Here is a 25,260-nt window from a genome sequence, read left to right as displayed (position 1 = left end):
TTCAGCGCTTGAGTTCATAGTTCGGCTTTTTAAATTCACGTCTTCCGGTGGTGGGCAAAAGCGCTTGAGTTCATAGTTCGGCATTTTAAATTCACGTCCTCCGGTGGTGGGCAAAAGCTCATTCCCTGACCGGGAATCGAACCCAGGCCACGGCGGTGAGAGCGCCAAATACTAACCACTAGACCACCAGGGAAGGTCTGTTGACCCCTGCCCCTCAAGCCCAACTGTTGGCCTCTACCAGATTTTGCAGCAAGACCACTAATACTTGTATTTTCCTCCAGGAGAGGAGACGTCACTGACCCCTGTCCCTGGATCCCAGATCTTCCTCAGACAAACTGTCACAGACTCTGTAGGAATATCCTAACAATACCACAACTTGCCATGAAAACAAAAAATGTAAGATCCCCAACATGTGAGGCCTCCATCTCAAAGGTTTTTATAGCAGTTTTTTGCAGACGTCTCTGACCCTGGATTCCAGTTCTTCCGCTGAGAAACTGTCACAGGCTCAGTAGGAATATCCTAACAACACCACAACTTGCCATGAAAACAAAAACAATGAGATCCCCAACATGTGAGGCCTGCATCTCGAAGGTTTTTATAGCAGTTTTTTTGCAGATTTCTCTGGCCCTGGATCCCAGTTCTTCTGCTGAGAAACTGTCACAGGCTCTGTAGGAATATCCTAACAACAACGAGATCCCCAACATGTGAGGCCTCCATCTCGAAGGTTTTTGTAGCAGGCCCCTCATCTGACCCCTTCCTGATGTTGGCTCCAGGTTTGTTAATAGCATGAGAAAAAGTAGATTTAATGACAGGCCTGTTCGCAGTCAAACACCAACAGTTAGCTGGGCCAGTGGCGCAATGGATAACGCGTCTGACTACGAATCAGAAGATTCCAGGGTCGACTCCTGGCTGGCTCGATCTGCCTCTTTTACTACGCTGTCAGCCTTTAGCCGTTTTATTATTTCCTATTATTATCCCATAGTTTTTGTTATTAATATTATTGGATTGGTTGAGAAATATTAAAAATTGACAGTCCAACAATAGGCTGCTTTGTCAGTAGGATAACGGTTACCATACAATACTATGCGTCTTTTCAAATGCATTGCATGAGTACTGTCACAAGCACCTTGCTTTACGACCAGTTTATAGTGTCTATTATGCCATCGCAGGAATCGGAGGAAACTGAATCCCCTTGGCGAGGCAAATGAGAGCACCCTCTGTTGAGCCTGATGAAATTGAATTCAGTAAACATTCCCTTCGGATCATTCCCATGTTCTTAAAGGGGGCGGTCACACACTAAAAGCAAAAGGGCCTGCTCCAGGTGGAAAGAAGATCCCATATGATCTAGCGGTCAGGATTCCTGGTTTTCACCCAGGCGGCCGGGGTTCGACTCCCGGTATGAGAAGATTGGGTTGCCTTTGCATCACTTAATCGAAACGAACAGCACGTCTGTCTGTGCCAGTAGCAGTTTTAGCCAGTGGCAGAGCTTCAGCAACCTGATATGTTGAGGTTCTGTCAGCAGTCAGTGTGCCTTCGATAGCTCAAAAGGTAAAGCGGAGGAATGTAGGTGGTGAGTTGGCAATCCTTAGGTCGCTAGTTCCACTCCGGCTCGAAGGAGGTCTTTTTCACACATAAACATTTCCGTGGCCGTGCTTCTCGACGAGGGCGTCAGCGCTTGAGTTCATAGTTCGGCTTTTTAAATTCAAGTCTTCCGGTGGTGGGCAAAAGCGCTTGAGTTCATAGTTCAGCATTTTAAATTCACGTCCTCCGGTGGTGGGCAAAAGCACATTCCCTGACCGGGAATCAACCCGGGCCACGGCGGTGAGAGCGCCGAATCCTAACCACTAGACCACCAGGGAAGGTCTGTTGACGCCTGACCCTCAAGCCCGGCTGTTGGCCTCTACCAGATTTTGCAGCAAGACCACTAATACTTGTATTTTCCTCCAGGAGAGGAGACGCCACTGACCCCTGACCCTGGATCCCAGATCTTCCGTTGACAAACTGTCACAGACTCTGTAGGAATATCCTAACAACACCAACACTTGCCATGAAAACAAAGCAACCGAGATCCCCAACATGTGAGGCCTCCATCTCGAAGGTTTTTATAGCAGTTTTTTGCAGACGTCTCTTAACCTGGATCCCAGTTCTTCCACTGAGAAACTGTCACAGACTCTGTAGGAATATCCTAACAACACCACAACTTGCCATGAACACAAAAAAATTAAGATCCCCAACATGTGAGTTCTCCATCTCGAAGGTTTTTATAGCAGTTTTTTGCAGACGTCTCTGACCCTGGATCCCAGTTCTTCCACTGAGAAACTGTCACAGACTCTGTAGGAATATCCTAACAACACCACAACTTGCCATGAACACAAAAAATTTAAGATCCCCAACATGTGAGGCCTCCATCTCGAAGTTTTTATAGCAGTTTTTTGCAGACGTTTCTGACCCTGGATCCCAGTTCTTCCGCTGATAAACTGTCACAGGCTCAGTAGGCATATCCTAACAACACCACAACTTGCCATGAAAACAAAACCAATGAGATCCCCAACATGTGAGGCCTGCATCTCGAAGGTTTTTATATCATTTTTTTCAGACTTCTCTGGCCCTGGATCCCAGTTCTTCTGCTGAGAAACTGTCACAGGCTCTGTAGGAATATCCTAACAACACCACAACTTAACATGAAAAAAAACGAGATCCCCAACACGTGAGGCCTGCATCTCGAAGGTTTTTGTAGCAGGCCCCTCATCTGACCCCTTCCTGATGTTGGCTCCAGGTCTGTTAATAGCATGAGAATAAGTAGATTTCATGACAGGCCCCTGCCCAGTCAAATACCAACAGTTAGGTGGGCCAGTGGCGCAATGGATAACGCGTCTGACTACGGATTAGAAGATTCTAGGTTTCGACTCCTGGCTGGCTCGATCTGCCTGTTTTACTACGCTGTCAGCCCGTAGCTGTTTTATTATTTCCCTATATTATCCCATAGTTTTTGTTATTAATATTATTGGATTGGTTGAGAAATTTTAAAAATTGGTAGTCCAACAATAGGCTGCTTTGTCAGTAGGATAACGGTTACCATACAATACTATGCGTCTTTTCAAATGCATTGCATGAGTACTGTCACAAGCACCTTGCTTTACGACCAGTTTATAGTGTCTATTATGCCATCGCAGGAATCGGAGGAAACTGAACCCCCTTGGCGAGGCAAATGAGAGCTCCCTCTGTTGAGCCTGATGAAATTGAATTCAGTAAACATTCCCTTCGGATCATTCCCATGTTCTTAAAGGGGGCGGTCACACACTAAAAGCAAAATGGCCTGCTCCAGGTGGAAAGAAGATTCCATATGGTCTAGCGGTCAGGATTCCTGGTTCTCACCCAGGCGGCCAGGGTTCGAATCCTGGTATGAGAAGATTGGGTTCCCTTTGCATCACTTAATCGAAACAACCAGCACGTATGTCTGTGTCAGTAGCAGTTTTAGCCAGTGGCAGAGCTTCAGCAACCTGATATGTTGAGGTTCAGTCCCCAATCAGTGTGCCTTCGATAGCTCAGCTGGTAGAGCGGAGGACTGTAGGTGGCACGTTGGCAATCCTTAGGTCGCTGGTTCGACTCCGCCTCGAAGGAGGTCTTTTTCACACATAAACATTTCCTTGGCCATGCTTCTTGACGAGGGCTTCAGCGCTTTAGTTCGTAGTTCGGCATTTTAAAATCACGTCCTCCGGTGGTGGGCAAAACCTCATTCCCTGACCGGGAATCGACCCCGGGCCGCGGCGGTGAGAGCGCCGAATCCTGACCACTAGACCACCAGTGAAGGTCTGTTGACACCTGCCCCTCAAGCCCGGCTGTTGGCCTCTACCAGATTTTGCAGCAAGACCACTAATACTTGTATCTTCCTCCAGGAGAGGAGACGTCACTGACCCCTGACCCTGGATCCCAGATCTTCCGCTGACAAACTGTCACAGACTCTGTAGGAATATCCTAACAACACCACAACTTGCCATGAAAACAAAGCAACCGAGATCCCCAACATGTGAGGCCTCCATCTCGAAGGTTTTTATAGCAGTTTTTTGCAGGCGTCTCTTAACCTGGATCCCAGTTCTTCCACTGAGAAACTGTCACAGACTCTGTAGGAATATCCTAAAAACACCACAACTTGCCATGAACACAAAAAATTTAAGATCCCCAACATGTGAGGCCTCCATCTCGAAGGTTTTTATAGCAGTTTTTTGCAGACGTCTCTGACCCTGGATCCTAGTTCTTCAACTGAGAAACGGTCACAGACTCTGTAGGAATATCCTAACAACACCACAACTTGCCATGAACACAAAAAATTTAAGATCCCCAACATGTGAGGCCTGCATCTCGAAGGTTTTTATATCAGTTTTTGCAGAAGTCTCTGGCCCTGGATCCCAGTTCTTCTGCTGAGAAACTGTCACAGGCTCTGTAGGAATATCCTAACAACACCACAACTTGCCATGAAAACAAAACCAATGAGATCCCCAACATGTGAGGCCTGCATCTCGAAGGTTCTCTTCGGATCATTCCCATGTTCTTAAAGGGGGCGGTCACACACTAAAAGCAAAAGGGCTTGCTCTAGGTGGAAAGAAGATCCCATATGATCTAGCGGTCAGGATTCCTGGTTTTCACCCAGGCGGCCCGGGGTTCGACTCCCGGTATGAGAAGATTGGGTTGCCTTTGCATCACTTAATCGAAACAACCAGCACGTATGTCTGTGCCAGTAGCCAGTAGTGCCAGTAGCAGACTGTTCTGTGTTTTGTTTTGTAGCTTTGGCCCAGGCACGTACGCGGCCCTCAGCCACCCTCATCCGCCCGACTGTGTCCATTGAGGCAGCCACAGGGACCTCAGCTATCCTCACTCGCCCGACTGTGTCCATTGAGGCAGCCACAGGGACCTCAGCTATCCTCACTCGCCCGACTGTGTCCATTGAGGCAGCCACAGGGACCTCAGCTATCCTCACTCGCCCGACTGTGTCCATTGAGGCAGCCACAGGGACCTCAGCTATCCTCACTCGCCCGACTGTGTCCATTGAGATAGATGACAGCACACTGCTGGCAGAGGCAACTAAGTTTGAGATGGCACATCTAGCATGTACGTTTATACTTATTTAAAACATGCAACAAAATATTCAAGTTCCATTCCAGGGATAAAAAAGTTAAGGGAAGTTATTGTGAATTTGCATTTGTTGTATTTATTACATTTTTTTTCCCCCAGCACAACGAGTCTGTCTTCCATCTGGATGGATACACACTCTGCCTCAAGTGGATCAGAGGTGGATTTCCAAGGCTCTGTTCAGGTGGACAGCACAAGGCCATCCTGAGCTGATCTTTAGCAGGGTGGACAAACTTTGGTGGTATCCTCCACAGGTTCCACTGAAGACCAGTAATTGCCCTCCGTTAGAGAACTACTTTGGCCATCCCCTGCTGCTCTGGATGCCACGAAAACTGTGGCAAGTGAAGCTGACCTGTCCACATCCAGACTGTCAGAAAGACCTTCTGACCTCAGCTGGCTTGCATCAAAAGATCAGGCAGGTGTTTGCCTTGGGTAAGATATACTTTGTGGCATCTGAGTACCTGGCCTGCCGAAGATGTAAGAGGAAGGTCATCAGCTGGAGCCATGTTATCGTCTCCCAGCTCGACATTGGCCACAGGGTGCAGTTCCCTTGCATTCTTACATCAAAACTTGCATGTGACGTCGAGGTAGTATGTTTGATGCGTCAGCGAGGGCTGGGAAACAGCAGCAGCCAGATCCAGCGCAAGCTGCAGGAACGTCATACTGAGGTGTGGTTGCAAAAGACAGTCCAGTATCTGACAGATTGCAAGGGGATTGCCAGTGCTGTCACTTGTAGCCTGATCCTGCCTGTGACATTTGAATCTGCTCCTTCAATGCCTTCTGTCCCTAAGCACCGCTGGTTGATGCAGGTGTACGCCCTGCAAAGGCTGGATGAGATCAAGGCCACTATCACATCACAATATGGTCGGATCTTAAAAATGGATTCAACAAAAAAAGTGGCCAGAAAACTAGCAGGACGCAGCTATGGCACTGCTACCTGGGCAACCAATGTTGGCAATGAGCACGGACAGGTGATCATGTCCGTGCTCACAGCCAGCGAAGGTTTTGGTCTCGGGCCAATGATTGAAGGCCTCATCAAGCGATTCAGAGTGGCTGGGGTGGCTCCTCCCGAGGTACTGTATGTCGACCGAGACTGCTGTGGCAACACTCTTCTGAGAAGAATGTTTGAAGAGTGGGAGCAAATGATCATCCGTTTAGATGTATGGCAATTCATGCGGAGGTTTGCTGTGGGTTGCACCACTGACTCTCATCAGTTGTATGCCACATTTATGAGTCGCCTCAGCCACTGTATTTTCATGTGGGACCAGGTTGACCTGACGGCCCTGAAGAAGGCAAAGCATGCAGAGCTAGAAGCTAACTGGAAACCTACATCCGAGGCTGATGTGCTGCGCTGTATCAGCCGTAACAAGCTAGCCCTACATTGCAGGAGAACCACTCGCGGGACCAAGGAGACCCTGGCGCTGATTGAGAGCCATATTCAGGCCTTTGATGGAGAAGCTGGTCGTGACACTATGGGAGTCCCACTAATAAACTCAGCCCGGATGAGAGAGATATTGAAGTCCCAGCGGAAGCATGTGGCCTGCATCCAGGATCCTGTAGGTGTGCAGCTCTACATGCAGACGGGCACTGTAGTGAAGGGAGGGCACCGTCTGCCAACCTACCGCTGTGCCAGAGGTTCCACTTCGCTTGAGTCATTTCACCTGCACCTTAACAGATTCATCCCAGGTAAATAAGTGACCTAACTGAATTATTAAAATAAGATTTGATTTAATTATATATTAAAATAACTATGGGAACAGCTATTTGTGTATCCATATGACATTTTTGTGTGGTCTTATTTTTCTTTTTTGAATTTACAGGTACGCTGGCGAGTGACACCTTCTTCCAGGCGTATCTTTTGGATGGACTTGCAAGGTGGAATGAGGACCGGGCTGTGGCAGCAACAACTGATGAGCAGCAGCCCCATTCCTACAATCATCTTCTGCGTCATGCTGTCAATACTCTTGCAGAGGAGGTTATGGGCAAGAAAATCATCCCTTATGTTGGGCCAAGAAAGTGCACTGGTAGATAACTATTTGTTGTTTTGGGTCACATTTTTTTTAAGTGTACACATACCATTTAACCTCTGAATTATAATATAATATCCTGGTATATTATCTAATTTTCAATGTTTTAATATTTTAAAGGTGAGCTTATTGGAGTGGAATACCTTTACCAGCAAACTGGTAAAGTTCTGCAGGACTACAAGTTGGCCATTGAAGAGTCCGAGACCACTGAGGTTGGTATAGAAGTGGATGAAAGTTATGCTGAACTTGAGGAGTTTCAGGACATCACTGTCCCCACCTTTGACACAGAACGGACACCTGTTGCCTCTTCACAAGCATCAGTGTCTGCAGCATCATCTCCAACCCCTCCTGTCACCAGCTCCATTTCATCATTGTCTGTGCTTCCTCCATCACCAGTGACATCTCCTGTCACCAGCTCCATTTCATCATTGTCTGTGGTTCCTCCATCACCAGTTACATCTCCTGTCACCAGCTCCATTTCATCATTGTCTGTGGTCCCTCCGTCTCCTGTCACCAGCCCACTGCACAGTCATTCAAAGCCAGGACTCTTTCCTGGAGCACATAGCTGTGAGTTTACCAAAGTATCTATATAGAGTTATTGTGACAACAATTACCACCACCTCTATGTATATATGTCTTATTGAAAGGCAAAATTACAAATTTAAACTGAATGTTTGCCTTTTTCATGTAGTTCCAGTGGACCAATTATCAGCTGAAACTGGTCTTCTGACATCTGAAGAGAACACTTATCATGATGTAAGGGCCCAGTGTACATTTACGTCTGTAAACAAAATCTTAGTTATGTTTGCTGTGCTTTCATGTGAATATTTGTATTCATTGCTGCTATCAAAAGTTCCTAAATTATCTTTTATTCTAGGATTCTGTTGGACCTGATAATATTGGGGGGTATGGAGCCGTGCAGGACTTGGCAGAGTTCTTGGTTAGCCTCAGAGACCACCGTCTGGCCTTGACTGGAGAAGAGTGTGTCAAGATCATCACCCTATGGCAGGCATTGGGGGAGTATGACAAGAGGAAAACCATTTTCCCACGACGTCACCAAACCTCCCTAAAACAGGGACGATTCAGAGCCACTAAGAAGATTGTGGCACCAGGTGTGGAGAGCACCAAAAGGTATGTTAAATTTAGCAAACACAGGTTCTTGATTGTCTTAAATTTTGTATAAAACAAACCACAAAACATAACTATGCACAGATATTAAAAATTTACATCTAGACAACACAAAGCAAAACCGACAGATTAGAAAAGGGGGAAACAAACAAGAAAAATAACAGAGTAAGGATCACACATTGAAATGAATATGTATTCTGCTGTAATTTGCAGGTGTTTCGTTGGGGCTCATAGTCCTGCACAGTGGCCTGACTGCAACCGAGTGGTGGAGGCCATCTTCACAAGGCTTTGTGCCCTCTACCCAAAAGCAGTGCGGTGTGATGGAATGAGGGTGTCCCGCTTCACAATGGTGGTGCGTGCTTACAAGCACATCCGAGAGTGCATCCTCACCAATGCTAAGGTGATGAGCGAAACCACCATCCGGCTCCCAGAAGTTAACACTGCAACAGTCACACAATGGTGAGTAAATTAGCATTGTTCCAGCTAAGCATAAATTGAAGTGCCACACAAAGCGTTCAAGTCTTTTATGTGGTTGTCTTACAGTTTTTTTCAATCGCCAAAAAGCGCTTACCCATACTTCAGATACTTTTTTGAAACTCTTAACACAGACTCACACCAACAAAACGCAATTGGCCAAATGGATGATTTTCTTCTAAAAAACACATTTTGTTAAATATATACTAACTCTTCATTTCAAAATAGAACACATCTTTCTCTACACACTAAATTTCCCAAAACACTGGAAATCTGACTCAAAATGAAATTATTCTGTCAAAGAATAACACTTGATTTCACTTCACAAGGTACATGCAGTCAATTAAAGTACACCAGGTTTCAAAATAATGGCTATTATTGACATTTCAAAAACTACATAGACTTGTATGTGTCAGTTTTAAAGGTATTTGCATGCAAAACATGCAATCCCCCGTTTTCACACTAAATTTCTTGGTTGGGACTTTTATTTCCACATGTACCGTACTGTTCACATTCAAAAGCATTCCAGTAAAAAGCAAATCAGTTTTTTTTTCACCTCTCTCTGCACCTGCACCTCTCACTGCATCACTCACTGCACCTCTCACTGCATCTCTCACTGCATCATTCACTGCATCTCTCACTTTATCTCTCACTGCATCACTCACTGCATCTCTCACTGCACCTCTCACTGCATCTCTCACTGCTTCTCTCACTGCATCTGTCACTGCATCTCTCACTGCATCTCTCACTGCACCTCTCACTGCATCTCTCACTGCATCTCTCACTGCATCTCTCACTGCACCTCTCACTGCACCTCTCACTGCACCTCTCACTGCACCTCTCACTGCACCTCTCACTGCATCTCTCACTGCACCTCTCACTGCATCTCTCACTGCACCTCTCACTGCACCTCTCACTGCAGCGGCATTTTACTAAAGCAAGGATACCCGAGACAAGGGTATGATCAATTGCTCTGTGATCTCAGCTGTGTCTTGCTGTTGCATCATAGTCATGATCAAACCGTAGTTGAACATACCATCTTTTGTATAATTGCTTAAATGTTTATTCAAATTGGTTGCTTTATGTTTTCCCAGGTACAGCAGGCGTTGTAAGTCACAGGAACAGGAGATATTGAAACAGGGTATCCAAGCCCCTGAAGCACCCATGGCAGGACCTGAGAACCTTCCTGCTGCTATGCAGAAAGGACCGACTCTCTGTTCCGGCAATTTGTCAGAGCCACACCTTTTTATCCTGCCACCAAATACTGCTGGGGAGGCAAAACTCAAGGGGAGGTTGCAACCTCAGGCCATCTTCCAGGCTCCACCATCACATCAAGGACTTCCTGTCCCTATTGCACCAGCACCACCTGTCTCTCTCCCTTTCATTTTACCACCTGTGCAGCTTCCTACAGTGCCTGGTCCCTCACAGGTGATGTTCTTCAACCTCCCATTACCGTCAGCTATGCCACCATCAGCTCAGACACAGACATCCAGTCAAGCGGTTCCTTACTCCACTCAGCAATATAGAAAGAGAAAACAGAAGAGGGAGAGCACTGGAACAGTGACAAGAAAGTATGTTAGGAAGACAGACGTCCTTCTTTGCAGAAAGTGCAATAAGGAGAGAAAGCCACCAACACATCTTCAGTACTTTGGCAACTGGTACTGCGAAGAGTCTGAGACTAAATCATATGATGAATGGAGGTCTGTGCTGATGGAACGAGGTTATAGGGAAAAAAAGCCAGGAAATGACAACCCTCCAGCTTCTTAAAATTGCTCTTTCAGCATGTTATTTTTATTTATTTATTTGATTAATGTTTGATTATAGAGCAATTCTCCAACAATGACAGCTGTCTTTAAAATGTATAACAACTATGTGTGTGATGCCTTTTGAACCATTTTTAAACATGGTTGGTGTGTGTTTGTGTGTGTGTGTGTGTGTGTGTGTGTGTGTGTGTGTGTGTGTGTGTGTGTGTGTGTGTGTGTGTGTGTGTGTGTGTGTGTGTGTGTGTGTGTGTGTGTGTGTGTGTGGGTGTTTGTTGCGCGCATGCATCTGTGAGTAGGATGGGGATAATGGGTGTTGTGTTTGTAACTTTATTTGTGTTTTATTCATTTTACTTTTCTTACACTTTATTTGATTACATTTGTTTACAGTTTTTAGAATAGGAGTGAAAGACAGGTATACTGTATAAGGTAATTTAATTCTTATTGGAGTTAAGTAAAATTCTTGGCCCAGGGAAAGAAACTACAGTATCCAGAGATTGGTGGTCCATTGTTTTAATGGTCCTGTTAGTAGCTGTCGTCAGGGCAACCGGTGGTTGCCTGGATGAGAACAGTTTATTTTAGTTATTTTGTTACGTGAACTTATGCCTTAAGTTATTTATGTACCTGATTATCATTAATATCATTATTACTTTTATTATTAAAAATATATATATTTTTAATAATAATCATAATAATAATAGATGAGAAGCATTTTTTTTTTGTTTATTTATGTTTAGCTATGCCTTAAGATATTTATGTACCGGAATGTGATTATATAAAAAAAAATGTAATGGGTTTGGATGTTTCTGTGTTTTTTCATATTCATCTACTTCCTCTTTTCATTATTATTATTGTTGTTTACTGTATTATTTACTACAACAACTAACCTAAAATTATATACACATTTTAATTTCTGGGCAACAGGTGGTTGCCTGGATGAGAAGAGTTTATTTTAGTTATTTTATTACGTTAACTTATGCCTTAAGTTATTTATGTACCTGATTATCATTAATATCATTATTACTATTATTACTAATAATAATAATAATAGATGAGAAGCATTTAAGTTATTTATGTACCTGATTATCATTAATATCATTATTACTATTATTATTATAATAATATATATTTTAAATAATAATAATAATAGATTAGAAGCATTTAGTTTAGTTTATTTATGTTTAGTTATGCCTTAAGTTATTTATGTACCAGATTATTATTACTACTATTATTATTAATATTACCAGTTTTAATAATTGTTTTGGTTATATTAAAAAAATATAATGGGTTAGGACGTTTTTGTGTTTTTCTTCTTCATCTTCTTCCTCTTCTAATTATTATTATTATTGTTAACTGTATTATTATATACATATGTTAATTTCTACACATGACAGAATTATCTGGACTTAAATGTGTAGTTAAAAAACGTTTATCCTAATAATTAACATTAGTCATAAAAAGTTTGGACGAGCGGGATTCGAACCTAAGATCTTTGGGTCAATTTCAGGCAACTTGTGCTAGCTTTGATAGACGCATGCGCGCTGTCCTTGGAGCAATGGATAATGCGCCTGACTACGAATCAGAAGATTCTAGGTTCGACTCCTGGCTGGCTCGTTCTACCACTTTTACTACGCTGTCAGCCCTTAGCCGTTTTATTATTTCCTTTTATTATCCCATAGTTTTTGTTATTAATATTATTGGATTGGTTGAGAAATATTAAAAATTGACAGTCCAACAATTGGCTGCTTTGTCAGTAGGACAACGGTTACCATACAATACTACGCGTCTTTTCAAATGCATTGCATGAGTACTGTCACAAGGACCTTGCTTTACGAACAGTTTATAGTGTATATTATGCCATCGCAGGAATCGGAGGAAACTGAACCCCCTTGGCGGGGCAAATGAGAGCTCCCTCTGTTGAGCCTGATGAAATTGAATTCAGTAAACATTCCCTTCGGATCATTCCCATGTTCTTAAAGGGGGCATTCACACACTAAAAGCAAAAGGGTCTGCTCCAGGTGGAAAGAAGATCCCATACGATCTAGCGGTCAGGATTCCTGGTTTTCACCCAGGCGGCCCGGGTTCGACTCCCGGTATGAGAAGATTGGGTTGCCTTTGCATCACTTAATCTAAACAACCAGCACGTATGTCTGTGCCAGTAGCAGTTTTAGCCAGTGGCAGAGCTTCAGCAACCTGATATGTTGAGGTTCAGTCCCCAATCAGTGTACCTTCGATAGGTAAGCTGGTAGAGCAGAGGACTGTAGGTGGCACGTTGGCAATCCTTAGGTCGCTGGTTCGACTCCGGCTCGAAGGAGGTCATTTTCACACATAAACATTTCCTTGGCCGTGCTTCTCGACGAGGGCTTCAGCACTTGAGTTCGTAGTTCGGCATTTTAAAATCACGTCCTCCGGTGGTGGGCAAAAGCTCATTCCCTGACCGGGAATCGAACCCGGGCCGCGGTGGTGAGAGCGCCGAATCCTAACCACTAGACCACCAGGGAAGGTCTGTTGACAACTGCCCCTCAAGCCCATATGTTGGCCTCTACCAGATTTTGCAGCAAGACCACTAATACTTGTATTTTCCTCCAGGAGAGGAGACGTCACTGACCCCTGACCCTGGATCCCAGATCTTCCGCTGACAACATGTCACGGACTCTGTAGGAATATCCTAACAACACCACAACTTGCCATGAAAACAAAGCAACCGAGATCCCCAACATGTGAGGCCTCCATCTCGAAGGTTTTTATAGCAGTTTTTTGCAGGCATCTCTTAACCTGGATCCCAGTTCTTCCACTGAGAAACTGTCACAGACTCTGTAGGAATATCCTAACAACACCACAACTTGCCATGAACACAAAAAATGTAAGATCCCCAACATGTGAGGCCTCCATCTCGAAGGTTTTTATAGCAGTTTTTTGCAGACGTCTCTGACCCTGGATCCCAGTTCTTCCACTGAGAAACTGTCACAGACTCTGTAGAAATATCCTAACAACACCACAACTTGCCATGAACACAAAAAATTTAAGATCCCCAACATGTGAGGCCTCCATCTCGAAGGTTTTATAGCAGTTTTTTGCAGACGTTTCTGACCCTGGATCCCAGTTCTTCCGCTGAGAAACTGTCACAGGCTCAGTAGGAATATCCTAACAACACCACAACTTGCCATGAAAACAAAACCAATGAGATCCCCAACATGTGAGGCCTGCATCTCGAAGGTTCTTATAGCAGTTTTTTGCAGATGTCTCTGGCCCTGGATCCTAGTTCTTCTGCTGAGAAACTGTCACAGGCTCTGTAGGAATATCCTAACAACACCACAACTTAACATGAAAAAAAACGAGATCTTCGATAGCTCAGCTTGTAGAGCGGTGGACTGTAGATGGCACGTTGGCAATCCTTAGGTACCTGGTTCGACTCCGGCTCGAAGGAGGTCTTATTCACACATAAACATTTCCTTGGCTGTGCTTCTCGACGAGGGCGTCAGCACTTGAGTTCGTAGTTCGGCATTTTAAAATCACATCCTCCGGTGGTGGGCAAAAGCTCATTCCCTGACCGGGAATCAAACCCTGGCCGCGGCAGTGAGAGCGCCGAATCCTAACCACTAGACCACCATGGAAGGTCTGTTGACGCCTGCCCATCAAGCCCGGCTGTTGGCCTCTACCAGATTTTGCAGTAAGACCACTAATACTTGTATTTTCCTCCAGGAGAGGAGACGTCACTGACCCCTGACCCTGGATCCCAGATCTTCCGCTGACATACTGTCAGAGACTCTGTAGGAATATCCTAACAACACCACAACTTGCCATGAAAACAAAGCAACCGAGATCCCCAAAATGTGAGGCCTGCATCTTGAAGGTTTTTATAGCAGTTTTTTGCAGACATCTCTGGCGCTGGATCCCAGTTCTTCTGCTGAGAAACTGTCACAGGCTCTGTAGGAATATCCTAACAACACCACAAATTGCCATGAACACAAAAAATGTAAGATCCCAAACATGTGAGGCCTCCATCTCGAAGGTTTTTATAGCAGTTTTTGCAGACGGCTCTGACCCTGGATCCCAGTTCTTCCGCTGAGAAACTGTCACAGGCTCAATAGGAATATCCTAACAACAACGAGATCCCCAACATGTGAGGCCTCCATCTCGAAGGTTTTTCTAGGAGGCCCCTCATCTGACCCCTTCCTGATGTTGGCTCCAGGTCTGTTAATAGCATGAGAAAAAGTAGATTACATGAGAGGCCTCTGCCCAGTCGAACACCAACAGTTAGGTGGGCCAGTGGGGCAATGGATAACGCGTCTGACTACGGATCAGAAGATTCTAGGTTCGGCTCCTGGCTGGCTCGTTCTGTCTCTTTTACTACGCTGTCAGCCCTTAGCCGTATTATTATGTCCTTTTATTATCCCATAGTTTTTGTTATTAATATTATTGGATTGGTTGAGAAATATTAAAAATTGACAGTCCAACAATAGGCTGCTTTGTCAGTAGGATAACGGTTACCATACAATACTATGCGTCTTTTCAAATGCATTGCATGAGTACTGTCACAAGGACCTTACTTTGCGACCAGTTTATAGACGTCTCTGGCCCTGGATCCCAGTTCTTCTGCTGAGAAACTGTCACAGGCTCTGTAGGAATATCCTAACAACACCACAACTTAACATGAAAAAAAAAATTAAAAAAAAAACGAGATCCCCAACATGTGAGGCCTCAATCATAAAGGTTTTTGTAGCAGGCCCCTCATCTGACCCCTTCCTGATCACCTTGGTCACGCCCGATCTAGTTGGTACGTTCCAGGAAGTGAGTTGGCTGCAGTTGGAGAGCAAGGCTCTCCCCCATTTTTGTTTCTCTATTTGTGTTTTGTTTTTTGAGTTTTTGTTACTTTAAGTTCGTTTTTTTTTTTTTCGCTTAATTTTTTTTTTCAAACCACTTAACATCAGCTTTTGTTTGCTGGAGGGTGGTTATTTTTATTTTTTTGCAAGCATGGACGGATTAACGGCAAACGACACTGGACTGGTTGGAGGAACACGCACGGTAATTGACAATGGACTGGCAGGAGGAACACGCACGGTAATTGACAATGGACTGGCAGGAGAACAACGCAAGGCAAACGACAATGGACTGGATAATCGACCACTAGTGAGAAACGGAAAAACCCGAGATGTGAGAGAGAAAATCAGCGAAAGGAAAAATTTTAAAGAGGCTACAGTGATTGTGAATGTGGAAAACGTGATCGATGTAAGAGCGGAGGATATAATTAAAGCTGTAACGGAATTATGTGGGCATGGGGAAATTTTAGCATTAAGACCAAGACAAGGAAAGGAATATGAACTGACAATGGAAAAAGACGAAATGTGTGTCAAACTGACTGATGGACTGACAATAGAAAAAGACGAAATGTGTGTCAAACTGACTGATAGACTGGTATTAAAAGGAGTGAAATGTGAAGTGAAAAATTTGCAAAACAGAGACTATGTTGTTTCCTTCATGCACCTGCCCGTCTATCTTGATGATGTTGAAATTCTTGGAAAATTGGAAGGATGGAGAGTTACTCCCATCTCGAAAATAAAAAGAAGATGTTATCCGGGCATTGACATAGAGGACGGAAAAGGTGAAGTGAGGTTCCTAAAGGTGAGGTTCCCCAAAGAGGTGGCGTCGCTACCGTACAGCACAAAGCTGGAAACAGCGGAAGGGCCACAGTATTTTAGGGAGGTGCACAGTCACCAGGTTAAAACCTGTCGGCTGTGCACGAGCCCAGAACACCTACTGAAAGAGCACCCTGACTTTAAGTGCTACAAATGCGAGGAGAGGGGACATTGCAATGCTGTCAGGTGCCCGGATTGCAGAGAAACGTTAAATTAATGTGAATGTTGGATGGAGGAAGAGGAAGGAGGTAGGGAAAATCAGGTGGACGGTCATGAAGGAAACAACGAGGAGGAGCGCAAATTGATGAAGGACAACAAGAAATGGAAAGAGCAGTGAGAGGAAGAAGAAAGAGAACAAGAGAACGACAAAGAACAAACAATGGAGCAGGACACTCAATGGACAGTAATGGACATTTCGGACAGTTTTAAAAGTTACCTGGATGACGTGGAGAAAGATGGACATGAAAAGAAAGATCAAAGTGAGACTGAAAGTGAAGAAGAAACAATGATGGACAAAGACCGAGAGGGGAAAGGACAATTAAGAAGATTAGTAAAGGTAAAACCAAATATCTGTAACGCAAGAAAAAGGACTATTTTAAAGGTTTTAGATAAAAGTGAAAATAGGTTTGAAGTGCTAAGGGACCTGGAGGGAGAAGATGAAAGTAGTAATACCATTCGGCTTATGTCAAAATGATTTATGACCCTATGATTGACAGGTGGGCGGGGCTAACCTTTGACCTTCCGGAGGGTGTTCCGGAGGTCCTTTGATGTAGGGATTAACCTTTGACCTTCCGGAGGGGTTGTTCCGGAGGTCCGTTAATGTAGGGATTAACCTTTGACATTCCGGAGGATGTTCCGGAGGTCGCTTAATTTAGGGATTAACCTTTGACCTATCGATCGATCAAGTTGACAGTTGTCTTTGCCCTATTGACCTTTGTATGATATATGAAGTTGCCAGTTGTCTTTGCCAGTTGTCTTTGCCCCATTGATTTTGACCTATTGACCCCGGGGGGAAATAACTTCTTGCTGTGGGAAATCCCCTCCGTGTCGGGGTGAGAAAATAATTGTTCTAATGTCGCATATAGATTAGAATAGATTAGAATTACAAAAGTAAAATCATCTTACCGTTTCAGAGAATTGGGTTTAAGTTGAAAAGAGTTGAGGATCTTTTGAAAAGAGTTCCTCCGAGTGATTCTCTCCTTTTGCATCTTTCCGCACTGTGTGTGTGTGCATCTGTCTGTGAGTGACATCCGATATCCTGGCATTCCTGAGCACGCTATATAAATGGGGATATTGAGAAAAAGTTTTTCTAATACTCTCACACTAAAGTTGAAAAGCATGCTGCTCCTTTAAAATGGTTATAAATTTTAGTCATTTACAAATATCTTACACTAAAGTTGAACACATTCTGTTCTTTAAAAAGTTTATAAATGATTATAAAAAATCTTTTAAAAACAAAAATAAAATCATCTTACATTTTAGAGAGTTGAAGAAGTAAATCTCAACACATCATTGTCAATATAACGTATGAATGTATTTACAAAGATGCAATAAGTTTAAAGTTTTGATACAAAATATCCCCTGAGTGTTTCTCTCACACACCAGCGTTTTGACACACTGTGATTCAGAGTGGTGGAGGAATGTGTGTGTGTGTGTGTGTGTGTGTGTGTGTGTGTGTGTGTGTGTGTGTGTGTGTGTGTGTGTGTGTGTGTGTGTGTGTGTGTGTGTGTGTGTGTGTGTGTGTGTGTGTGCGTGCGTGCGCGTGTGTGCGTGTGTGTGTGTGTGTGTGTGTGTGTGTGTGTCAGGCCAGCAGCAGTATGAGACATTGAGGATGTTTTGTTAGTGTTTATCTTAAAAGTTAATCTTAAAAGTTTAAAAATAAAAGATAATTTAAATTCAATTCAATTAATTATTTAAAGTCTTAATAAAACGTTGTAATACAGTCGTATCTTCTATTTATCTTTTAGAAGATTACTGTTATGATTTTGTTTAATGGTGCTCTAAAGTATAATGTTTATTAATATAGTCATAGCCATAATGATTTTTGTACTGTAACAGCATATTCTATCCCGTACACCTAAACACGACCATCAAAGAAAATTGTATCTTTACATTGTTTTTTACATACTGTTTTACTCACACACACACACACACACACACACACACACACACACACACACACACACACACACACACACACACACACACACACACACACACACACACACACACACACACACACACACACACACACACACACACACTAACCCGGCTCCATAAAATTAACCAATCTCTATTTTTAAATTAAATGATTATAAATAAAGTATATAACTCAATGAATATTAACAAGTATGTTACTAAAATGAATTCAAACTATTTAAACATAGTTTTAGCTAAATGAATTTATATATAAATAAATAAAGTATATAAATATAAAAATACCTTACATTTCCACAGTGCTGAAGATGTAGTTCTTTATGCAATGATAAAAACAGTCCAAAGTCATAAACAAAACCCTCCTGGTTCCTTCAGTGATAAACTACAGGGTGAAATGAATGCATGACCCCCTCACAGAGACGAGAGGAGTTACAGGACAGATGAGCCTCTGGGATGTGCCAATGTCATAGCATATGTAAAGTTAGTCTGCTTTCCAGAGTTTTATTCATACTAAATTCATTTGAAATATTAAAAGTTTAAATTAGATCTTTTAAAATTAAAAGACTGTTTAAATCAAAGCTTTAACGTTTTATTAAAATCGTATCTTCTATTTATCTTCTTAGAAGACTTCTGTATGATATAAATGATTTTACATAAATTTAACCTAAGGTATTATTTTTACTAAAGCGTCTGTTCAAAAAATAAAGCAAAAACTGTACTTTGGTATCTTAGATATTATACAAATTATTTCAAACAGTATTTTTGTCCATGCCGCATGAAACATGTTGTCAAAGTTTGTCACAATGTTTTTTTTGTTTTTGTAGTTGTTGTTTTTGTTTTTAAGAAATCCCAGGACTCTACATTGTTCTTATTTAGATTATGTTGTATCATTTAGAAAACCACCGTACATTTTCAGAGACGCAATGTACCTTTTTTTGGTCCATCACACAGCATATTTAATTTTACTCATCTAAATTCAAAGCATGATCTTACTTTTTCTACGGTAGCTATGATCTATTGCACGTATAAGGTGTATATCATTTTTTACTTTTCTTGTATCTCCCGAACTATCCTTAATCAGTGTGGAAACATACAGGCTGAACCCCTTTACTGAGAATATACTATCGGTTATCTACTCAAAATATATAAGTAGAACTTTAAAATGTTAGCATTTGTTGATGCGACAGTTTGTCTGTAGGCTGCATGAACAGACTTTGGGGAGAGTGATGATACTATATAGTAGGAAGCATGCCCCTTGACCTCCTCCATTTTGGAGGCTTTTTAGTTAAAGACCCAACAATTTAGTCCTAAAGCGGCTACAGTAATTTATTGCCATGTGTAACCTGAAAAAACAAGAGGTGATAAAAAATGTTAACGATGACCTCATGGCTACGGCTGTGAGAGGACTCCATTCCCTACTGAAAGAACATTGTGGACACACAGCTCTGACGTTTTCCAAGAGTATTTTGCCCAGCCTCTTCTTTATAAACAGCCAAGACAAATCATTTCTGGACCAAAAACTTTTGCACCCTCACTCTTACCACCTCATCAAAAGACATGTCTAAAAGTGAGTATTGTCTTTATAATTCATTTATGCTACAGTGAAAGATTGTTTACACATAAGGAAAAGACGGTATAATTCATTAGTGTTTTAAACATGCTATTGCTGTTATAGCATGCTTTGTTGCTCTTACACATTGTTATATGTTCTATATCAAATGTTTTTGACGTCATATACGTTTCAGAATATATATATATATATATATATATATATATATATATATATATATATATATATATATATATATATATATATATATATATATATATATATATCCCAGCCAATCACATTTTACTGTAGTTGCCCGCTGGGGGGTTTCCATAAAGGACATTAAAATAAATGTTTTAAATATTATTTAGATTATATTTGTCAGACATGGTTATATCTGCATAGGCCTATTTAATTATTTAATCTGTATTTTATTCCTTTTCAGTTACTTACTTTTTAAATTTCGGTAGGCTACTTTTTAATTCTTCTTTTACTTTGTCTTTGATTTTAACTTTTAGCACTTTGCATGATAAAATTGTTTAAAATGTAAGCTATAAATATGAATGGCACAATGTGATAACCAAAATATATAAAAGTTAAGTCAAAGCTATTCATATAGCCTAGCGTTTTTCACAATACACATTCTCATAATTTAGTTATACATTCTGACGCTGGGCACCGTCCAGCGTCTTCTTTCAGATGGTTCAATATTTATGATATTATGCGCCCCTGAATGGAAAAGAACTGTAAACTTCATCATTGTACTGTAATGAACTGCGTTACTGCCTATAGGATGATTGCATGATTTTTTTCCATTTAAAATAACATGGTCTTTCCTTTTCTCTCTCTCTCTAGAGACAGCAAACACTGCAGGACGACCGGACATCCAAGTAACATGTTAGTGTGGTTTATATTTATTTTTAATGAGAAACATTATAGAGTGCAACAGGCGTTTTCTGGAAGTAAAAACACTTCCGGTAACCAGCGACTGTGAAAAAGGGGGCAGGTACTCTATTGGCTGTATAATGAACAGATGAACTGACAGATATTTTATGTAAACAGGCAAAATCTCTTCATCTGATGGTGGCCATGTGTTTTCGCCTATCATAACTGGTTTAACTCATGGCTCCTCCATTGACATCAACATGACTTCTGCGGAATCAAATGTACCGGCAAATTGTAAGTGTAATAAATCAGTTTTGCCTATGCGATGTATTCAATTAATCTTAATTAAGCAGTCCGAGTTAACTATTTGGGACCAATTGGAAATTTACATTCTGATCTAACAGCGTCATGTACAAATTTGTCATGCTCCTGGATTATTTTACTATACTACATTACTATAGCCTTTTATTTACTGATGATTTTATCAAAGCCACGGATTAACTCAATTCATGGTTCCAATAATAAAATAAATGAACAATTGACAGATGAACTGACAGATATTTTATGTAAACAGGCAAAATCTCTGCATCTGATGGTGACCATGTGTTTTCGCCTATCATAACTGGTTTAACTCATGGCTCCCCCTTTGAGATAAACATGACTTCTGCCAAATCAAATGTACCGGCAAATTGTAAGTGTGATGCATGAGAAACTATTAAAACAGTTTTTTGTATAAATTTAATGTATAAATGTATAAACAATGTATAAAATTAATCTTAATTAAGCAGTCGGAGTTAACTATTTGGGACCAATTTTAAGGAAAGTTACATTCTGATCTAACAGCGTCATGTACAAATTTGAAATATTTTTGGTACTATTGAATCAGGTTTTGTAGAATAAGCCATGATGAATTTATCTCATCTGGTGTCATGCTCCTGGATTATTCAGAATTGTAACTATAGCCTTTTATTTTACGACACTTATTTATTTTACTACAGATTTGATCGAAGCCAAATACTGTCCAAAAGGGGCGACTGGGAAAGAAGAGAAACGGGTCAATACAAGGTTAGATTCAATCTTTATATTCTTTCCCCATTTTGCCTTCATTTTCCTTTTCATGTTTTAATTTTCAATTTTTATATTCTCAGATCATCAAGGGTTTCTGAAAGCAAACACCAGTCAGTTGGTTGAAAATATGAAGAACATTGATCCAATCATTGACGATCTTGACTTGCACAATGGATCAGTTGCAAATGTGCGAGCGAATCCAACACGCCGGATGAAGATGAGGGAACTGCTGGACTGTGTGAATTGTGAAAGCATTGCCAAGAACCTGGTCAATGCTTTGTGCAAGCCCATCATCAAAATGTTTTAACATATCGTAAATTTCAATTGTTTGATAAATTATCTAACGATTATACCTAACTATCAACAGTTATATGTGAAACGAGCTCAGTCGCATTAGAGATGGATTCTTGTTTATATTGAACCACATGTTTAACAGCTCTAGGGTTCTTAAATTGTTTACCGCGGTTTCATTTTGAACAACACTATCGTAACACTTATCGTATCGCCGGGTGTGATTGTAATGTTTTGTATGGTGTTTTTCTTTACACTTTCCCCCTGGATATCTGGTTCCTACAGTTAGCGGTAATGTTAGTCAACTCTATGTCTTCTCTTTGTTCATATACGACAGTATTCGCATGAATTGGCGTGATTTAATAAAATGACGGTTTAAACCATCATCTTCGCTTGAGACATTTACATTATATTATACCATCCTAGTTTTAAATAGCGCTTAAATGTATATTTTACCCCCTTTATGCGGCTACAGAATACCGCACAAGGATCTCTGAAATATTTTTTGTGTAAAACATCTATGTAGATCTATTTATGTTTTTACAAATACGCCAAAACAAAGAATGAAGACATCTTTCTGTAAGTGTCCCTCAAAACACAGTGCATCCGTGTACGATGATTTATCAGAAAATTACTTTTGTCCCTTTTTTCTGAATAATCTCGCCAAGTGCGGGTGTTTGATAACTATTGAACAACCCTGAATTCGGTTACTCAATAAAAAAAACTCAATAATGCGCTAAAGGTCTATAACTGAACTTTAACATCTTAATAGTTGGTAAAAGTTCACTTAAAGTCTGCGCAAAATAAAATATATCCTAGCTACTTTCTAAACAGAGCTTATCGCGATCCATTCACCCATCCATATGTTTTGAACTTTTAATGTTTAATCAACATTTTGTTGGAAAACATATGCTGGATTTACTCAACTTTTTATGTCAACAGGTTCTGCATAGCGGGGTATTGTCGCATTTAATTAACATTGTTTATTTCAGTAAACTTAAGTTTATTACATAAGATTCATTCAATGCCATTTAGTTGAATCAGGTTAACATTCTTAATTTAGTCCAAAACTATTAAGTTCAAATAATCCAATTGTTTCGTTTATTTAGGGGTTGTGTTCAACAACCTTTACAAATATATCTAATAAGATAAGCTTTTACAAAATCTTTACTCGGTAAAGACTCTTATTGGTTTTGTCGCATCCAATGCATCCCCAAAGTAGTTGTTTTTATAATGATTAAAAGCGGTTTAATTAATATTATCATGGTTTACACTTTATGGTAAAACACTAACATATCAGAAACTCTTTTAAATATAAACATTAACATGTTTTTATCTTGCTGTTAAAACACATAAATAACGTTTTATTTCAAATGTACACCCCTATACAGCATGATGGGATGGGGAAATTAACAGGCTCACTGAAACATTTAATCTCTTAAATATTCTCATCTAGTATTTATTCATTAAATTATTAATGCGCAAGAATCAAGACTTATAATACCATTTTATTATAAAATTGTGAAACTCCAAAGCTCCGACACGGTCGCAAAGAATGATGAGTTAAGCGGTACAATCTTTTATTTCAACAGTATTTTTCTTTACAAAATGATGATAGACCGACATTAAATATACATAAAGTAGACAATAACTCCATTTATTTGTGATCCAACCAGAATAGAAAGTCTTGGCACGCTACCATGTCTTGGTCTAGGGTATAGTTGACGAGGCCTTGAATTATTTCGCCAAGATCTGTTTTGGCATTTTTTGATGCCAGTAACGCACAGAGATCTGTTACAAACGTAAACATAACGAGTAGTTCATCGACCGCGAATTCGTGACTAGATGCACACATCACATCCAGAAATTTTCTGAGGATTACGCCTGTCGGCTCTATGGTGTTAAAAAACATGGGCGTCACATCGGTCCATGTCCCCACCAACCCTCTTATGACATCCATTTCTTTTTTGAGATTTGTGACACGTTTGGTGTCCCGCTCACAATCGGTTTTCTTAACACACGCAGCATCGATGATCCTGTCCATCAAGTAAACCATCTGGTCTCTAAAATGATCTTTAAACATAGAGTCTAGCGTGGCCCTTAAACGACACTCTTTCCCCACGGAGCACTCACACACCGGATGATACTTGTGTCCCGCATCGCCGGAACTCGACGGGCAGTTGTTCTCCGTCAGCTTTTGCGTCGCCATCTCAGAGGTTTTTAGATTTTCAAATAGGAAACTGTTTGATGGTGAAAGTCCCCGGAATCTCTTGAGCGAGTCCTTGCAGCACAATCGTCCAGGCCTAGTGCTTTAACGCTCGGAAGCTTGTGTTTTTGACAAATGCCAAATGCTCAGACAAACAGGAACATCTGATCAATTCCTTCCACTTTAGATACATGAGATGTTGTAGTACCCCCGCAGTCGCGTTTTTTACGATATCGAATCCGACGTCGTTGAAGCATCCGTCCGTAGCGTCGAAATGGGATTTAGCAGCGTTACCAGCATACACAAGCGGTTAGGAAAAATGGCTTGTGTGCGATAACTGAGGCTGGTCTCTGTGTAGAGTTTATCAGCACTGCGATTGTGGGCCCCCGCCCTCGCTCCCCTGGTGTGTACGGTGGGGGTCGTCATCAGGACGCCGTAAATAACCATGTCCTGCATATCGTCCGAGACAATTCAGCCGAAAATTGTTTTACGATACTGTTCAGTTTATTTAAAAAATATTTTCTTTGAACACCGATGTATTTGTTTTCTCATTCAAAGTCATGTTGAAAGAACCTGTTTCAGTTAAGTAAACCAAAAAAAAATTAACTTAAGTAAATGGAGTTAAATCAACACAATACTTTTCAAACATTTTAATTTATCCATTTGAGTCGAGATTACACAAATGAGTTTAATTAAAATAGCAATATAGAAAACTAGGAACAGTACAATTTGAAATAAAACGTTATTTATGTGTTTTAACAGCAAGATAAAAACATGTTAATGTTTATATTTAAAAGAGTTTCTGATATGTTAGTGTTTTACCATAAAGTGTAGACCATGATAATATTAATTAAAGCGCTTTTAATCATTATAAAAACAACTACTTTGGGGATGCATTGGATGCGACAAAACCAATAAGAGTCTTTACCGAGTAAAGATTTTGTAAAAGCTT

General features: G+C 41.2%; 1 protein-coding gene and 6 non-coding genes across 8 annotated transcripts; 3 read left to right on the top strand and 4 right to left on the bottom strand.

Moving 5' to 3' along the window:
- Nucleotides 1–121: 121 nt before the first annotated feature.
- trnae-cuc (transfer RNA glutamic acid (anticodon CUC)) lies at nucleotides 122–193 on the bottom strand. The gene has a single exon. It is a non-coding gene; the product is annotated as a tRNA-Glu (tRNA).
- Nucleotides 194–844: 651 nt separating this feature from the next.
- On the top strand, nucleotides 845–917 carry trnar-acg (transfer RNA arginine (anticodon ACG)). The gene has a single exon. It is a non-coding gene; the product is annotated as a tRNA-Arg (tRNA).
- An 871-nt stretch (nucleotides 918–1,788) lies between these two features.
- On the bottom strand, nucleotides 1,789–1,859 carry trnae-cuc (transfer RNA glutamic acid (anticodon CUC)). The gene has a single exon. It is a non-coding gene; the product is annotated as a tRNA-Glu (tRNA).
- A 1,675-nt stretch (nucleotides 1,860–3,534) lies between these two features.
- Nucleotides 3,535–3,621, top strand: trnay-gua (transfer RNA tyrosine (anticodon GUA)). The gene is given in 2 exon segments: nucleotides 3,535–3,571; nucleotides 3,586–3,621. It is a non-coding gene; the product is annotated as a tRNA-Tyr (tRNA).
- A 115-nt stretch (nucleotides 3,622–3,736) lies between these two features.
- On the bottom strand, nucleotides 3,737–3,808 carry trnae-cuc (transfer RNA glutamic acid (anticodon CUC)). Its single transcript has one exon. It is a non-coding gene; the product is annotated as a tRNA-Glu (tRNA).
- A 2,274-nt stretch (nucleotides 3,809–6,082) lies between these two features.
- LOC143712003 (uncharacterized) lies at nucleotides 6,083–7,532 on the top strand. Of its 2 annotated transcripts, XR_013194953.1 has the most exons (4): nucleotides 6,083–6,813; nucleotides 6,948–7,143; nucleotides 7,275–7,366; nucleotides 7,443–7,532. XR_013194953.1 is itself a non-coding variant. In XM_077204235.1 (3 exons), the coding sequence occupies exons 1-3, from the start codon at nucleotides 6,105–6,107 to the stop codon at nucleotides 7,276–7,278; spliced, it is 909 nt and encodes a 302-aa protein (XP_077060350.1). In that variant the 5' UTR covers nucleotides 6,083–6,104; the 3' UTR covers nucleotides 7,279–7,507. The 2 variants fall into 2 exon arrangements, 1 of the variants encoding a protein (XP_077060350.1); XM_077204235.1 differs by having other exon boundaries at nucleotides 7,275–7,507.
- Nucleotides 7,533–12,945: 5,413 nt separating this feature from the next.
- trnae-cuc (transfer RNA glutamic acid (anticodon CUC)) lies at nucleotides 12,946–13,017 on the bottom strand. Its single transcript has one exon. It is a non-coding gene; the product is annotated as a tRNA-Glu (tRNA).
- Nucleotides 13,018–25,260: the final 12,243 nt, after the last annotated feature.

This window comes from Siphateles boraxobius, unplaced genomic scaffold (assembly GCF_051911475.1).
Source record: "Siphateles boraxobius isolate OS27281-9 unplaced genomic scaffold, OSU_SipBor_1 5, whole genome shotgun sequence".
NCBI classification, from domain to species: Eukaryota; Metazoa; Chordata; class Actinopteri; order Cypriniformes; family Leuciscidae; genus Siphateles; species Siphateles boraxobius.
Note: the sequence above shows the minus strand (reverse complement) of the source record. Positions and strands in the feature narration are given on the sequence as shown.